This window comes from Scylla paramamosain, chromosome 8 (assembly GCF_035594125.1).
Source record: "Scylla paramamosain isolate STU-SP2022 chromosome 8, ASM3559412v1, whole genome shotgun sequence".
In the NCBI taxonomy this organism is placed as follows: Eukaryota; Metazoa; Arthropoda; class Malacostraca; order Decapoda; family Portunidae; genus Scylla; species Scylla paramamosain.
The window spans coordinates 14,360,291-14,379,089 of record NC_087158.1 but is presented as its reverse complement, the minus strand read 5'-3'; the positions used below and the strand labels follow the sequence as shown (position 1 = coordinate 14,379,089).

The window sequence follows — 18,799 nt, the reverse complement described above, 5'->3', positions numbered from 1 at the left end:
CAAATGGAGGAACCCATATATATTTGATGTTATTTCAAATGCAACAGTGCAAATGTGCTTATTTTGATGTTTTTTAATTGTTGATTTTTTTTAAATATTTTATGGTCTTTGAAACCAATTACTATATTTGCTGGTGCATTATTATTATTATTATTATTATTATTATTATTATTATTATTATTATTATTATTATTTATTATTTTTTTTTCTTTTAAGGTATCTAATAATTACCCTATGCCTAATGCAGCCATAATACAGATGCCTAGTCCTATAAGCCTATGCCTACAGGTGTGGAGTTGAAGCAATAGTGCACTATGCACAAATATTGTTACTAATAATAAAATTCTCTCTCTCTCTCTCTCTCTCTCTCTCTCTCTCTCTCTCTCTCTCTCTCTCTCTCTCTCTCTCTCTCTCTCTCTCTCCTTCCCTTTCCTTCCCTTCTCCCCTTCCCTGCCCTCTCCTTTCTGTCCTTCCCTCCTACTTCTCTGCCCTCCTCTCCCTTCCCTCGCCATTCCCTCCCTCCATTCACCCTCTCCCTCTCTTCCCCTTTTCTGCCTTCCTCTCCCTTGTCCTTTATCTCTGACAGATAAGGGGGAGGGAGGTTTGAGACAAAAGAGGTAGGTAGAGAAAAAGGAAAAGAGAGGAATGGACATAACTGGGGAAGGAGAGTACTTGGTGGGGTTGACATTAAAAACAAAAGATAAATAAATTAATTAATTAAAAAAAACTGCCTTTTTTTTAACATATCAAAATTTAGTTTTATATCGTATTGTTAAATAAGGTCTATATATGTATATATATACATGAAAAAATTTAAAAAGTAGCCTTACCCATTCATTTCATGTACAGTACAAGTTAACACAGGCTTTGGCCAACCAGACCAACCTGTATTAACATGACCTAAACAAATGTCTTATCATCATTAATAGAAAGTGTCAAAATCTTTTAAGATCTAATTCCCCTCGTGACTTCTGGCATCTAGCCAAAAACATCCCCAATAACTTTGCTTCTTCATCTTTCCCTTCTTTATTTCAACTTGATGGCACCACTGCCATCTCATCTGTTTCTAAAGCTGAACTCTTCACTCAGACTTTTGCTGAAAACTCTACCTTGGATGATTCAGGGATCGTTTCTCCCTCTCCTCCACCCTCTGACTTCTTCATGCTAACCATTAAATTCCTTCACAGTGACGTTTTCCATGCTCTCACTGACCTAAACCCTCGGAAGATTATGGACCTTATAGGGTCCCTCCTATTGTTCTACAAAACTGTGCCTCCATGCTTGCACCTTGCCTAGCCTAACTTTTTCAACTCTGTCTCTCAACATTTACTTTTCCTTCTTGCTGGAAGTTTGCCTACATTAAGCCTGTTCCTAAAAAGGGTTACCATTCTAATCCCTAAAACTACCGTCCTATTGCTTGAATTTTCTGCCTCTCTAAAGTTTTTAGTCTGTCCTCAACAGGAAGATTCTGAAATATCTATCACTTTACAACCTTTTATCTCATCACCAGTATGGGTTCCGTTAAGGTTGCTCTACAAGTGATCTTTTGGCTTTCCTTACTGAGTCTTGGTCATCCTCTTTTAGGGATTTTGGTGAAACTTTTCCTGTTGCTTTAGACATATCAAAAGCTTGTGATAGAGTCTGGCACAAAGCTTTGATTTCCAAACTACCCTCCTACTGCTTCTATCCTTCTCTCTAACTTTATTTCAAGTTTCCTTTCTGACCATTCTATTGCTGCTATGGTAGATGGTCCCTGTTCTTCTAAATCTTCCTAAATCTATTAATAGCACTGTTCCTCAGCGTTCTCCTGTCACCTGTTCTCTACCTATTATCCATCAATGATCTAAACCAAACTTGTCCAATCCACTCCTACAGTGATGACACTAACTTGCACTTTCCCACGTCTTTTCATAGACACCCAATCCTTCAGGAAGTAAACAGTTCTCACAGGGAAGCCACAGAGTGCCTGACTTCTGATCTCTCTAAAATTTCTGATAAGGACAGAGCAAACTTAGTATTTTTCAATGCCTCAAAACTCAATTCCTCCATCTATTAACTTGACACAACCTTCCAGACAACGATCTCCTCTTCTTCAGTGACACTCAACTGTCCCGTCCCCCTCTTCCACACTGAACATCCTCGCTCTGTCATATTCTTATAATCTAAACTGGAAACTTCACATCTCATCTCTAGCTGAAACAGCTTCTATGAGGTTAGGCATTCTTAATCCTCTCTGCCAGTTTTCTTCCCCCCATCTCCCTCCACCTGCTAACTCTGTACAGGAGCCTTATCTGTCTATGTATGGAGTGTGCTTCACATGTATTGGGGATTCCACTCATACTGCTCTTTTAGACAGGGTGGAATCAAAAGCTTTTCATCTTATCAACTCCTCTCCTCTAACTGACTGTCTTTAGCTTCTCTCTCATCACAGCAATGTTGCATTTTCTTGGTATCTTCTACTGCTATTTTCATGCCAACTGCTCCTCTGATTTTGCTAACTGCATCCCTCCCCTCCCCTCCTCCCATAGTCTCTCTGCACTAGACTTTCTTCTTTCTTTCACCCCTATTCTGTACACCTCTCTAATGCAAGAGCTAACTATTGTTCTCAGTCATTCATCCCTTTCTCTGGTAAACTCTGGAACTCCTTGCCTGCTTTCATATTTCCACCTTCCTATGACTAACTCTTTCAAGACACTTATCCTGTAATTTCTGACTACTGCTTTCAGCTTTTATTGGGGACTGGCACCTCAGTGGGCCTTCTCTCTCTCTCTCTCTCTCTCTCTCTCTCTCTCTCTCTCTCTCTCTCTCTCTCTCTCTCTCTCTCTCTCTCTCTCTCTCTCTCCTCTCTCTCTCTCTCTTGACCTGTCCCCTTCCTTCATGAAAAAGAAAAATCACTTCGAACCTTTTGTTTTCACTCTAGATTTTTTTAACTGCTTATTTAAACTGATTTACATATAAATATGAGGAATAAATGAAAATTAAAACAAAAAAGCAACAGAACCTCCCCCCCTAAAAAATAAAAATAAAAAAGTGGGTTGGGATTTTTTAAACACCCAGGTTTTCTCCAACCCTGGTATGTGGGACAAGAAAGTGGAGGCAGGATGAAGGAAGAGGATGGGAGGATGGGGAGAAAGTAGAGAATAAATATAAGCAGCAAGGGTGAGTGAATGAAGAATTATAGAAGGAGGGAGGAAGTATTGAAAAATAATTATTCTCTTTTCCTGTCACCTACTCCTTTTCATTTTTCCTCCATCTATTTTCTTTTTATTTATTGTCCTTCCATCCATTTTCATTCGCAATCAGTCCCATTCAACTTAGCAATTCTCAGGATCTCTCTCTCTCTCTCTCTCTCTCTCTCTCTCTCTCTCTCTCTCTCTCTCTCTCTCTCTCTCTCTCTCTCTCTCTCTCTCTCTCTCTCTCTCTCTCTCTCTCCTAGAACTGGTAGGATTATTCTTCAACACTATGCAAACTATCCATGTAGCAGGATCTTCATCATCACCCCCACTCCCAAAGGTTTCACCATAATCTACATGTGCTGCAGCTAGTAGGTTGGAGACTATCAAGCAACTCCTCCAATTTTGGGGCTATTCCCAAAGTGGCAGTGGCAGTGGTGGGCCTGTTTCTGGAGCCACATCTTTCTGGAATGTCATCAAGAAAACTCCTTTCTTGATGTCATTGGTAACTGCAAAATAGGTTGGCAAATTGCAGGCCCAGAAAGTGGTTCAACAGGTACCTGAACTCATAGCTTCATATCTACCAGAGTTTGTGGTTAAGATGAAAAATGTATGGAATCTTCTTCGTCAAGAGTTTTGCATCAAGAGTCTCACTGTAGTTGTGGGTCATGATGATGAACAACTGCTCTTCTCCTTGAGACCCCCTAAACATTCTTCAGGAGAGGATGAACATTTTGCCCAAGCCCAGAAATCTCTTCATCTCCCCATCAGATAGATCCAGACTTTTATCAAAGAATGCATTATCTTACTTGTTCTGGGAAATGATTCTCCATGCCCATCAGTCATTGCACGAGGATCATACGGGGCCCCTGAGAGATCAGGCACACAACATTCAGGGTGATGCTGCTTCTCCCAGTCTCTGGTGGAATAAGTTGGCTGTGCCAGTCCTCGAGGCAGCCTTCTGGAAAAACCCCTTTGGTGTTTGTCACTTATTACCTAAGGGATGTGGAGAGAACCGATGGGGATATGCTCTCATTTGGGCATGCAGTCACAACTGGCAATACTGTGCACTAAGGCTGGCCACCATCCAGCTCTTCCTCACCTCTGGTATTAGTTTTCACAGTTCCACATGCACTTGTTTTTGCCAGAGTTATGAGGTGAACAGGCATGCTTCTACAGCCTAACCTTACACCTCATCTTCAGGAGCCAGTATACATACTGTGAGTATCAAGATTCTGGTGTTCCGCATTACTGATCCATGTTTCTTCATCTGATGACACCACTCTTGCTTTCTATGTTCATTCTTCTTTTTAATGTGTAAATCACTTCCTTAGTCATGTGAAGCAGGAGGTGCAATAAAATATTTTTCTAAGTATAGAATGTTTTAGCACACATTCTACTTCACATAACTCGTATCCTCTGTATGTAACTTACGCAGTCAAAGGAATGAGGAACAAAGACACCTGTGTGGGATGTCAGTGGCTTAGAGATAGAGGGGGTGGGCAGTCCATTTTCTATGATGGGCCCCCTTTGCCTCAACATATTCTGGTATGGAGGGGCTATTTTATTTTATTTCTATGCTAAGAGAATGAGCTTTCCACCCTATTTCTTAGTCATGTGAAACAGGTAAGTGTGCAAAAACTTTTTTTTATACTTGAAAATGACCATTCTTTCTTGGTCCTAAGTTCAGCTGTTTATATATATATATATATATATATATATATATATATATATATATATATATATATATATATATATATATATATATATATATATATATATATATATATATATATATACACCTATAGTGCTGTTAGGCATTTCTGCTGCAACTTTTTTGTGAGACTTACATGGTCAGCCTCTTTTATTTTGCAGAAGCTTAGTTGGTTGGTTCCAACCTATGATAGCTCATTGCAGACAGATTTTTGGTGATTCTTTTCCAGAGAATTTTTTATCCCATCCCCCAGAACTTCCTAATGTATGTAATATAGGAAAATTATTAACTATGGATTTTATTTTAATGATCATGATTTGTAAAAATGTAAAACATTAACAAAACATTACCTTTACTAGATTCTACCCCAGACTACTTGCCGCTTGGAATACTTCAGTGGATGCAAGCTTGGAGAAGGAGAAATATTAATCAAAGGTCGAAATATATTCATGGGATATCTGAAAATGCCAGAAAAAACCAACGAGACTGTAAGTATTATTGTATTAAAGTGCATATTTTACTATACATACATATACATTGCATGTATACATATATACATTACATGTATGCTTGAAAGATTCCTTAGGTGTGATATATATATATATATATATATATATATATATATATATATATATATATATATATATATATATATATATATATATATATTAGTGGAACCTCGGTTTTCGAACTCAATTTGTTACTGAATGCCATTAAAAATCCAAAATGTTCGAAAACTGAAACTATTTCCCCCATAGGAATCAGTGTAAGATATATTAATCCGTTTTCAGATACCCATCCACTATTTCTTAGCAGGTGGATAATGACCGATGTTCCCACTGTTAACATGACTGCTCCACATCTCCAGCTTAGAAATTTTTTATCGAGAAGGAATGTATTGAATGAACTTAATGACACAGAACTCATCAAAAGATGTTGTTTAGACCATGCAGGCATTCTCTTTATCACCGATCAAGTGAGAGAAGCCTTACAGAGTGACATAGAGAGGAGCAACCCACTCACCACCAAAATCAAGGTGATCCATAACACTTAGACATCTTGCTGCCAGGAAAAGCTACTGGGAAAATGCAGTTGTATCATAGTGATGGCTTTGTGGGGTCATAGAGAGAGCCACAGGAAGCTCAAGATTACTGTCACACCCTCTGTGTGACAGTAATCCAAATATAAAAAAAAAAAAAAAGGAAATATTTATAGAATCTGTAACTTAGTAATAAATGGCAGCCTTTGCTACGTCTTGTAGTATTTGAAATCAAGTAACTCTTATTTATAGAATCTATAACTTAGTAATAAATGGCAGCTTTTGTTGTCTTGTAGTATTTGAAATCAAGTAACTTTGTTCAAAAAACAAATTATAGTATGGCAACCAGAGCAATTAGGAGTTAATTTTTTTTTTGTTCAAAAACTCAGTTGTTCGAAAAGGGAGATATTCGATATCTCACGTTCCAGTGTGTGTGTGTGTGTGTGTGTGTGTGTGTGTTGTGTATGTATATATATATATATATATATATATATATATATATATATATATATATATATATATATATATATATATATATATATATATATATATACACACGGTGGAACCTCGGTTACCGAACATCTTCCTTATCAAACAACTCAGTTTTTGAACAAAAAATTCATTCATAATTGCTTCGATTGCCTTACCATAATTTGTTTTTGATTAAAGTTACTTGATTTCAAATACTACAAGACAGCAAAAGTTGCCATTTATATTACTAATTTATAGTTTCTATAAATATTTCCTTCATTTTTATATATCTGGAAAGACACAGAGTAAGACAGTAATTCAATCTTTAAAATAAGTTAAATGTGATCCTGTTGAAGAACCTCAATATAAATAAACAAGGTTAACCGGTCAGGAGTAATCCCGAGCCTCGTGCGGCTCTCTCTATGACCCACAACACCATCACTACTACACAACTGCATTTCCCCAGTTGGTTTTCCCAGCAGCAAGATGTCTAAGTGTTATGATCACCTTGATTTTGGCAGTGAGTAGGTTGCTTCTGTGTCACTCTATAAGGCTTCCCTCACTTCATTGGTGACAAAGAGAATGCCTGCATGGTTTAAACAATATCTTTTGATGAGTTATGTGTTAAGTTCATTTGATAAATCCTTTCTGGATAGAAAATTTCTTAACTGGAGATGTTGCGGAGTGGCTATCAGTAATAGAATAATCAGAGAGGGAACTTGAGATGAATTTAAAGAGGGAAGGATAGAAGCTATAGGAGGGTAGTTTAGATATTAAACCTTTGTGCCAGACTTACCACTTGCTTTTGTTATGTCTTGGGCTACAGCAAAAGTTTCACCAAAATTCCTAAAAGAAAATGATAAGGACTTGGTAAGGAAAGCCAGACCACCAGTAGAGCAGCCACAATGGAACCAATACTGGCAATCAGATATGAAGTTGTGAACTGACAGATGTTTAAGAATCATCCTGTTGAGGATAGATTTAAAAGCTTTAGACAGGCAGGATATTAAAGTAATATGGCAGCAGTTTGAGGGATTAGAGCAGTCACCTTTTTTAAAGTTTTGTGGACCACCTTTATCATGTATAGCATGAGAACAGGCTGAATTAAGCCAAAGTATGGATGGTTTAAGGCAAGAGTAGTAAGGAATGTATGCCTCTATGCCAGACACTTATCATCTCCATTATGAGAGAGAGAGAGAGAGAGAGAGAGAGAGAGAGAGAGAGAGAGAGAGAGAGAGAGAGAGAGAGAGAGAGAGAGAGAGATAAAATAGAAGAGCAGATTATAGCCAATAGATGCAGCTCATGGTCTCTCTCTCTCTCTCTCTCTCTCTCTCTCTCTCTCTCTACAGCAGTGGTTAAATACAGCTTGGCCTTGAACCATTCAGAATAGACCAGTGTCCCAGCCTAACATCTGAAACTCATGCCCTTTATACTTCTGCCTGAAATCATGCCAAATCTGTCTTTCAACTTACCAGAACTCTTTATTAAATATAAATGTCAAAATTCTTCTACATCAGTGATTCCCAAACTGTGCACCATGTAACTTTCATGGACAGGTATACACTACACTGACTGTAGAGTTGGTGCGCCATCAAAGCCCAAGATATTTTATTAGTGCGCCACTGTGCAATAAAGTTTGAGAACCTCAGTTCTAGATCCTCATCTTGTCATTTCTGGCACCAATCCAAAAATATCTCCAATGAATTTACTTCTTCATCTTTACCTCCTTTATTTCATTGAGATGACACCACCGTCATCTCTATCCCTAAACCTGAATCTCATAGATCACTGCTAACAATTCAATACTGGATCTTTCACTATTTCTTTCTGATTACATTATGCCTGTTATTAAATTTCTTCTTAATTACGTTTTTCATTCCCTCTTTGCCCTTGACCTTTGCAAGGTTTGTAGTCCTGATGGGGTCCCTCTTCTTCATGTTTGTGCATATGTGTTCACTACATATCTGGTCAAATATCCATCTTTCCTTCTTATCTACATTCACCCTTTTCATTAAAAAAGAATGATCACTCAGGTTCCTTAAATTACCTGCCTATAATTTTGATTTCTAATCTTTTTAAAACTCATGAGTCTATCCTCAGATGGAAGATTCTTTAGCATCTACCTGTTCTTTATCTACTTTCTATTTATCTTTATCTCTCTTGTATCAATATTTCCCATATCTTTGCTCAAACCCTTGCTCTTCGCTCATACTCTACCTTGGATGACTCAGGGCTTCTTCCTCCCTCTCCTCCACCCTCTTACTACTTCATGGTACCCATTAAGATTCTTCGCAGTAGTGTTTTCCATACCCTTGTTGGCCTAAACCCTGGGAAGGCTTATGGACCTGATGGGGTCCCTCCTGTTGTTCTCCAAAATTGTGCCTCCATACCTGCACCTTGCCTAGTCAAACTCTTTCAACTCTGTCTATTAACATGTACCTTTCCTTCTTCCTAGAAGTTTACCTATATCAACATGTACCTTTCCTTCTTGCTAGAAGTTTACCTACATTCAGCCTGTTCCTAAAAAGGGTGACCATTCTAATCCCTCAAACTACCGTCCTATTGCTTTAATTTCCTGCCTCTCTAAAGTTTTTAATCTATCCTCAACAGGAACGTTCTTAAACATTTATCACTTCACAACCTATTTGATTGCCAGTATGGGTTTCGTCAAGGCTGCCATAGTGGTGATTTGGCTTTCCTTACTGAGTCTTGGTCATCTTCTTTCAAGGATTATGGTGAAACTTTTCCTGTTGCCTTAAAAATATCAAAAGCTTTTGGTAGAGTCTGGCACAAAACTGATTTCCAAACTACTTTCCTTCTTTCTATAACTTCATCTCAAATTTCCTTTCTGACCATTCTATTGCTGCTGTGGTAGACAGTCACTGTTCTTCTCTAATATCTATTAACAGTGATGTTCCTCAGGGTTCTGTCCTGTCATCCACTCTCTTATTATTCATCAATGATCTAAACCAAAATTCTTGTCCTGTCCACTTTTCTGCTGATGATACCACCCTGCACTTTTCAATGTCTTTTCATAGACATCCAAACTTTCAGGAAGTAAACAGTTCACACAGGGAAGCCATTGAAGACCTAACTTCTGATCTCTCTAAAGTTTCTGGTTGGGGTAGAGGAAACTTGGTATTATTCAGTACCTCAAAAACTCAATTTCTCCATCTATCAATTCAACACAGCCTTCCAGACAACTATCCCTTCTTCAGTGACACTCAGCTGTCCCCCTCTTCTAAACTGAACATACTTGGTCTGTCCTTTACTTATAATCTAAACTGGAAACTTCACATCTCATCTCTAGCTAAAATACCTTCTATGAAGTTAGACATTGTGAGTCATCTCCACCAGTTTTTCTCATCCTCCCAGCAGCTAACTCTGTACAGAGGTCTTATCTGTCCATGTATGGAGTATGCTTCACATGTATAGGAGGTTCCACTCATACCGCTCTTATAGACAGGGTGGAATCAAAAGCTTTTTGTCTCATCAACTCCTCTCCTCTAACTGACTGTCTTCAGCCTCTTTCTTATTGCCAGAATGTTGCATCTCTTGTTATCTTCTGTTATTTTCATGCTAACTGCTCTTCTGATCTTGCTAACTGCATGCCTTTCCTCCTCCTTCAGCTTTGCTGCACAAGACTTTCTTCTTTCTCTCATCCCTATTCTGTCCACCTCTCTTATGCAGGAGTTAACCAGTATTCTCAGTCATTCATCCTTTTCTCTGATAAGCTCTGGAACTCCCTGCCTGCTTCTGTATTTCCTCCTTCCTATGACTTAAACTCTTTCAAGAGGGAGGTTTCAAGACACTTATCCTCCATTATTTGATTTATCTACTTGAAATTCTCTGTAAAACCTGTAAGAACTAGCATTAAGTGTGCCTTTTATATATATATATATATATATATATATATATATAATTTTCTTTAGCCCTTGGCCAGTGGCCTTCTTGCATTATATATATATATATATATATATATATATATATATATATATATATATATATATATATATATATATATATATATATATATATATATATATATATATATATATATCACAGTGTTTGCAAAATCCAGTGTTATAACTAATATTATGTTTATAATAGTTATTTTCTCTAGATGATCCATGCCCCTTTTTGTGTACTGCAGATTGATGATGAGGGCTGGTTGCACACAGGAGACATTGGCTGTTTCGATGATGATGGATTCCTGTTTATTAGTGGACGTATTAAAGAGCTAGTCATCACAGCTGGAGGTGAAAACATCCCTCCTCTTCTCATTGAAGATACAGTGAAAAAGCAGCTTCCATTCATCAGTAATGCCATGCTTGTTGGTGACAAGCAAAAGTATGTAAAAATACATTTATGTCATGAATGAATGAATGAATGAACAGACAGAATGAGTAAACTTAAATTAAAAATTTTATTATTTTGAAAATTTTACAATATCATTTGTTGTCCTGAGCTTTTAGGGATAGGATTATAATCACATTTGCAAATCCTTCCCTCCGTAACTTTATCTCAAGCAGTTTTTCTATCCTTCTCTCTGTAACTTCATCTCAAGTTTCCCTTCTGACTGATCTATTGCTGTTGTGATTGACAGTTACTATTCTTCTAATGTCTTTTAACATTGGTGTTTCTCAGAGTTGTCATGCACCCACTCTCTTCCTATTTTATTATTCATTAATGATCTTTCTAAGCCTAAATTACTGTCCTATCCACTCCTGTGCTGCTGATACCACTTGGCACTTTTCCACATTTTTTGGACATGTGATCATTCAGAAATTAAGTAACTCACAAAGAGATGCCACAAAATGCCTGACTTCTGATCCCATATACATAAATATTTTTAGCAGATGTTACAACCAGATAAAAAACCCCTAGGATAGCTTCTTCAAGTCTAGTGGGGGGCACAAATACAATGAATCCGGACACCTTCCAGTCACCAATAACTACACAGCCTCAATTAGATCGCCATTCCGTTTAACCCACCAACAGAGAAGGGAGTATAACAAATGTCAACTGAATTCCCCAAGCTGGAAAGAACAAATGAGCCACATGCTAGGGAGCCCAGACAGTATAGACAATACACTCCCAAGGTGAGGCTACTACCCTTGTTGGACAACTTACCACAATAACAAAAACTACCCACTGTCCAGCCAAAATAATTACACATTCTGGCCAGGTAAAAGTATAATCTACAATATTCCAGAAGACAGATTCCTAGGTCCTTTAAAACTGGTGAAAATCTGGGAAAAAAGTAGCTGTAGCTTAGCACAAATATGATACAATCCTCTGGTCTGCCTCACTCACAGTTATGGGCCACAGAGATCAGTAGCATTTAACAAACACATGACACAATGTTCACAATGCACAGACACACTATAGACCCATAATAAGATGCTGCACTTTGGCAGAAAGGGGAGAGGACAGGAGCCTGATCCCATAAGTACTCTATACAAAGACACAATGGATGTCAGGACACACGAAAAAACTATGCATTCTCAACATGCATAGGAGTAGCAGAATACAGCTATTTACATCCTTCAAACAGTATCTGGATCCACCCTGATCCTGGTCTTCTGTAGAGCCTAGATATTTTTTTTTTTTTTTTTTCCCAGGAAAGACACTGGCCAGGGGCCAAGGGTAGACAATAGTCTAAGGCGTCACACAGTAAACACACCTTTAGGTATAAACTCAATAAGCCCTCCCACTGTAGACTTTAACAAGCCTCTCTCTGTCACGTGTCCACTCTGTATGATCTCTGGCCAGCCACTAAGCTAGCAGCTGTGAAAATGTCAGTTATAACTTTGCCTGGGTGATGCTACACAGGACATGGGAGCAGAGAGGGAAGGAAGGAACAGGAGGAGTGGAGATCTGGGGGTTGAGAAGTCCAGGTGCTCCCCTATTCTCTCATTCACTGAGTCTTGCTGTAAAGAAACAGTGTTTCAAAAATTACTTTAGGGTTATTTGGAGGGCTGGATGAAAACTAATCATTTCATGAAGGAGAGCAACTCTTCACTTACATGGTCTATCAATTTCAACTTTCAGGAAGGAAGGGGAGTGAGAGAAATAAAATGGGAAAGATCAACTTCTCACTTATATAAACTTTTACCATAAACTCCAGGCACAGCTGGACGTGTCAGCTACTCATTCCACATGCTCTATCTCATCTCTCTTTATTTTTCTCTGTTTTCTATCTTGCTGCACATAATGCTGGCTAGAAGTACTTTTCAAGGTCAATTTTATTTTTCTAAAAAATTCATTAAAAGTAATACACAATCACTTTTAAGACCTAAAGTCTATTAGTGGGTTGTAGTAGTGAGGGGTACTTCTAGTGGGCCTAAAATTACTTTTAAGCAGCAGGATAACAGACCAACACCTCAATTTTTTGTGAGATTTCCCCAGCTGCTAACTCTTTACAGGAATCCTATCCATTCATGTATGGAGTACTCTTCATATATATATATGAATGGTCCTTTATGGTGGAAAATATGACATTAAACAAATTATGTTAATGATGGCAGTATCATGCAGCTCTAGGTACCTATGTATAACCATCAAAACCTTATTCTTCCTTACATATAACATATACTATCCTCATATACACTAATACTTTAATCTCATTTTTTTGTTTTCACACACTTCCAGATTCATAGCAGCTACCCCAATCTTTGACCATTTACCAGGCTCAGACCTCTATCAAATATTCTCAAATTAACCTCCCTTAGAACACCATCCAATTAAAAATTGTTATAGCCTATGGTTGGTTGAGTGATTGCTTTTAGAAAAGTATTTTAATTACCAATATTTCTGTTGGATAATATTATGTAATTTACCTCTTTCACTCTTATGTGACATTATTCCACATTATACAGGTACTTGTCAATACTATTGACTTTGAAAACGGATGTCAATGAAGAAACAGGAGAACCACTGGATACCTTGTCTCCCCAGTGCCTGAAGATGATGATAAATCTAGGGCTGCCTCAATTGCACACAGTGACTGATGCTTTGATTGAATTGGAAAAGAATCCTCAGGGTGTCCTAGCCACTGCCATACAAGAGGGTATTCAGAGGTAAGTGAATCACATATTTAGGCAATATATACTAATCTTGCAATTTATGCAAGGTTAGGTTCTTCAGCAATATACATAAAGTTAATTTTATATAATTTGGAATGTATATTCCCATAAGAAGTAATAAGACTCTGTTCTGTGAGTATATAGAAATAAAGAAAGTTGGTATAAATTGCTGACTTCAAACTTTAAGAAATCAGTGCATACCTTACAAGTACACAAGCAAACTGAATTATGCATGTCAGTAAAAAAAAAAAAAAAAAAAAAAAAAAAAAAAAAAAAAAAAAGGTTGGAATGCCACATTATATCAGTATAAACAGACAGCTGACTCTTGGTGAGAGAGGTGGCCCGCAAAAGGTACTTCCATCACCTGATTCTCATGTACTTTATATTTCTGCTCAGAATGGTGCTAAGTGTGTTCTCCAACTAACCAAAAACTCCTTCATCAATAGAGAGTGTAAAAATTTTTCAAGATCTAACTCCCTCCTGATTTCTGGCATGTAGCTAAAAACATCTTCAGTAACTTTAGTGCCACAACTTTCCCTCCCTTATTTCAACCTGATGGCACCATTGCCATCTCATTTATCTTAAACTTTTGCTAAAAAAAAAAATTCACTTTGCATGATTCAGGACTTGTTCCTCCCTCTCCTTCAACCTCTGACTACTTCGTGGTACCCATTAATATCCTTCGTAGTGAGGTTTTTCACGACCTCACTGGCCTTAACCCACAGAAGGCTTGTGGACCTAATGGGGTCCCTCCTATTGTTTTTGAAAACTGTGCCTCTTTGCTTGCACCTTGCTTAGTCAAACTCTTCCAACTGTGTCTATCAACATCTACTTTTCCTTTTTGTCTTAAGTATGCCTACATTCAGCGTGTTCCTAAATTTTATTTATTTTATTTATTTATTTTTTTTTTTTTTTATGTAGGAGAGACACTGGCCAAGGGCAACAAAAATCCGCCCCCCCGAAAAAAAAAATGCCCACTGAAATGCCAGTCCCATAAAAGGGTCAAAGCAGTAGTCAAAAATTGATGGATAAGTGTCTTGAAACCTCCCTCTTGAAGGAATTAAAGTCATAGGAAGGTGGAAATACAGAAGCAGGCAGGGACTTCCAGAGTTTACCAGAGAAAGGAATGAATGATTGAGAATACAAGTTAACTCTTGCATTAGAGAGGTGGACAGAATAGGGGTGAGAGAAAGAAGAAAGTCTTGTGCAGTGAGGCCGCGGGAGGAGGGGAGGCATGCAGTTAGCAAGATCAGAAGAACAGTTAGCATGAAAATAATGGTAGAAGATAGCTAGAGATGCAACATTGTGGCGGTGAGAGAGAGGCTGAAGACAGTCAGTTAAAGGAGAGGAGTTGATGAGATGAAAAGCTGTTGATTCCACCCTGTCTAGAAGAGCAGTATGAGTGGAATCCCCCCACACATGTGAAGCATACTCCATACATGGACGGATAAGGCCCTTGTACAGAGTTAGCAGCTGGGGGGGGTGAGAAAAACTGGCAGAGACGTCTCAGAACGCCTAACTTCATAGAAGCTGTTTTAGCTAGAGATGAGATGTGAAGTTTCCAGTTCAGATTATAAGTAAAGGACAGACCGAGGATGTTCAGCGTAGAAGAGGGGGACAGTTGAGTGTCATTGAAGAAGAGGGGATAGTTGTCTGGAAGGTTGTGTCGAGTTGATAGATGGAGGAATTGAGTTTTTGAGGCATTGAACAATACCAAGTTTGCTCTTCCCCAATCAGAAATTTTAGAAAGATCAGAAGTCAAGCGTTCTGTGGCTTCCCTGCGTGAAATGTTTACCTCCTGAAGGGTTGGACGTCTATGAAAAGACGTGGAAAAGTGCAGGGTGGTATCATCAGCGTAGGAGTGGATAGGACAAGAAGTTTGGTTTAGATCATTAATGAATAAAAAGAAGAGAGTGGGTGACAGGACAGAACCCTGAGGAACATGACTGTTAATAGATTTAGGAAAAGAACAGTGACTGTCTACCACAGCAGCAATTGAACAGTCAGAAAGGAAACCTGAGATGAAGTTACAGAGAGAAGGATAGAAGCTGTAGGAGGGTAGTTTGGAAATCAAAGCTTTGTGCCAAACTCTATCAAAAGCTTTTGATATGTCCAAGGCAACAGCAAAAGTTTACTGCTCTAATCTCTCAAACTACCATCCAATTGCTTCAATTTCCTGCCTTCCTAAATTTTTTAATCTATCCTCAACAGCAAGATTTTTAAAACATCTATCATTTCACAACCTTCTATCTGATTGCCAATATAGGTTCCATCAAGGCCGCTGTACTAGTGATCTTCTGGCTTTCCTTACTGAGTCTTGGTCATCCTCTTTTAGGGATTTTTGTGAAACTTCCACTGTTGCCTCTTAGGCATATCAAAAGCTCTTAATAGGGTCTGTCACAAAGCTTTGATTTCCAAACTGCCCTTCTATGGCTTCCATCCTTCTCTCTGTAACTTCATCTCGTTTCCTCTAACCATCTATTGCTGCCGTGGTAGATAGTCACTGTTCTTCTCCTAAGTCTATTAACAGTGGTGTCACCAACTCTCTTCCTATTATTCATTAATGATCTAAATGAAACTTTTTGTCCTATCCACTCCTATGCTGATACCATCCTGCACTTTTCCCATGTCTTTTCAGAGACATCCCTTCAGGAAGTAAACAGTTCATGCAGGGAAGCCACAGAATGCCTGACTTCTGATCTCTCTAAAATTTCTAATTGGGGCAGAGCAAACTTAGTAATGTTCAGTGTCTCAAAAACTCAATTCCTCCATCTATCAACTCAATACAACCTTCCAGATAACTATCCCTATTCTTCAATGACACTCAACTGTTCCTCTTCTACATTGAACAGCCTCAATCTGTCTTTTACTTATATTCTAAACTGGAAACTTCACATCTTATCTATAGCCAAAACAGGTTCTATGAAGTTAGGTTTCCTGAGTCATCCCTGCCAGTTTTTCTCACTCCTCGAGCTACTAACTCTGTACGAGGGCCTTATCTGTCCATGCATGGAGTATGCTTCACATGTATGGAGGGTTCCACTCATACTGCTGTTTTAGACAGGGTGGAATCAAAAGCTTTTCATCTAATCAACTCCTCTACTCTAATTGACTATCTTCAGGCTCTTACTCATCACTGCAGTGCTGCATCTCTTGCTATCTCCTACTAGTATTCTTATGCTAACTGCTCTTCTTACCCTGCTAACTGCATGCCTCTCCTCCTCGCACGGCCTCACTGCACAAGACTTTCTACTGTCTCATCCCTATTTTGTCCCCCTCTCTAATGGAAAAGTTAACCACTATTGTCACTCATTTATTTCTTTTTCTGGTAAACTCTGGAACTGCCTACTTCTATATTTCCTCCTTTCTATGACTTGAACTCTTTTAGAGGGAGATTTCAAGACACTTATCCAGTTTTAAGTCATTCTATCAGACATCTCTATGGGAACTGGCATTAAGTAGGCCCCCCCCCCTTTTTTTTTTTTTTATTTTGCCCTTGTCCAGTGGCCTACGTAAAAAAAAAAAAGTTCTCTCTGAGTAGTTTTATTATATATTTTTAGGCAATTATTTTTTTTGGTGGATGACTACATGCCCCCTTCGTATTCTTCTCACATCCCCTGGGGAGGTGCATTCCCCCGCTTGGGAACAACTGGTCTCTACTAATAAAATCAGAAAAGTGTGCAGACTCAGAAATTGTTATAAAAGAGTAATTTGATTTAAAGTAGCTGAACAATGAGTTAGTTAAATTAGTGGGAGAAATGTTTATGCACTGTATTACTTAGCATTCAGTTTCATATGTTTGGATTTACAGTTACAAATTATTCTAATGCAATGTAAAATTTTCTCATGAAGACAGCACAGTGTGACTCCAGTTTTTCGTTAATATTGAGTGGTATTTTCACATAAATCATGTAAGAGTGATGTGTGTGATATTGTTGGTACTGGATTAAGTCAACCTGTTAAAATGACCACCAATTCATCTCCAGTAACAACAGTTGTAGACCTGAATGTACACTCTAGGTCTTTTACTCTTGGTTATCCCTCTGCCCTTGGAATTTTTCAAAATCTTTCAATTTGAAGGACTGATTATTGTTTGATAGACAAGGTACCATGAATTTCTGATACTTAGTATTGGAATCCTGCTCCTTGCTTATTTTTTTTTCTTATGAATATTTAATTTAGTTTGTAGGAAAGTCTATAATATTAATTATCACAAAGATAGTTTATCAAAACAGGTCACTACTGTAGATAATTCATGGAATCATTCCATAATTGCAGTGAGCTGCACTTCAGCCCTTTTTTATTTTTTTTTATTTTCCCTATCTGACACTATCCTTTCTTTACTAGAAATTTTGTGTCATGTGTCATTTCTGTGTAGCAAGTAACATTAACAGAGAAGTTGAACAAGAAAGAAAACTTTCATTTACCAGCCTCAATGGTAAATATTGAATATTGGCTGAAAATATTTCTGCAGATGTATTTCCTTTGTTCAAGCTTGGCACTCATTTTATCCTTACATTCTCATTTTATTATTGTTTCCTTTCATGGGAAGAAGTTAACTATAGTTGCTGTAAGTTTTTTTTTTTCTTTTTCGGTAGGTATAATGATCATCATGCAGTATCCAGAGCACAGAAACTACAGCGGTGGATGGTTTTACCTCATGATTTTTCCCTGTTTACTGGAGAATTAAACAGTACACTAAAGTTGAAGAGAAGCGTTGTGATGGAAAAATACGCAGATACCATAAATTATTTATACAGCTCAAAGGATCCTTGGAAAACAAAAAGCAAACTGTAGACAAACAATTTGTAAGTATGAATCACCACCTATTATTTTTTTACAAAGTATATGAAGACTTAGTTACAGGGGAAGTGTGCCTCCTAGTGGCGCCCGCTCATAATGTAGGAACAAGCCTGCCGGGGCAGGCTTGGGCCTATGGCTAAAGTGCTTCCCCACGAGATGAATGTGAGGCGGGGAATTGGACAATATTCCATCCTCCCTTCTCAAACGTTCATAGAGCAATGGGGTTCCGCCAGGCTTCAGAGCTCTTAACAGCTTCACTGATCCGGAATTTTCCTGCCCCTTCGGATTCTCTATCCCGTTGGGGTGGGGGCCGTCGGGGTGATTTGCCGCGTCGGTGGGCCAAACCCACTTACCCTCGGCATCGGTAGTCACTCTGGCGCTTCCGGGATGACAGTCCGCTGGAGGGAAGGTAGCGCTCTTCCTGCCTGAAGACCAGCAGGTTCATGGCTTAGATAAAGGGGTACATGGTGCGGATGCGGTACCAGTCCCCCCCTGATCAGAGGGGTGGGCA

The 18,799-nt window shown here is 38.4% G+C and overlaps 1 protein-coding gene across 8 annotated transcripts in view; it reads left to right on the top strand.

Moving 5' to 3' along the window:
- LOC135102818 (long-chain-fatty-acid--CoA ligase ACSBG2-like) overlaps positions 1–18,799 on the top strand; it is a 98,820-nt gene that overhangs the window by 73,201 nt on the left and 6,820 nt on the right. For all 8 annotated transcript variants that reach the window (XM_064008355.1, XM_064008356.1, XM_064008362.1 and 5 more), the window contains 4 exons: positions 5,247–5,375; positions 10,551–10,747; positions 13,279–13,479; positions 18,084–18,293. In XM_064008355.1, the coding sequence (XP_063864425.1) occupies positions 5,247–5,375; positions 10,551–10,747; positions 13,279–13,479; positions 18,084–18,282 (726 nt within the window). In that variant the 3' untranslated portion in view covers positions 18,283–18,293. The remainder of the gene's footprint in view (positions 1–5,246; positions 5,376–10,550; positions 10,748–13,278; positions 13,480–18,083; positions 18,294–18,799) is intronic.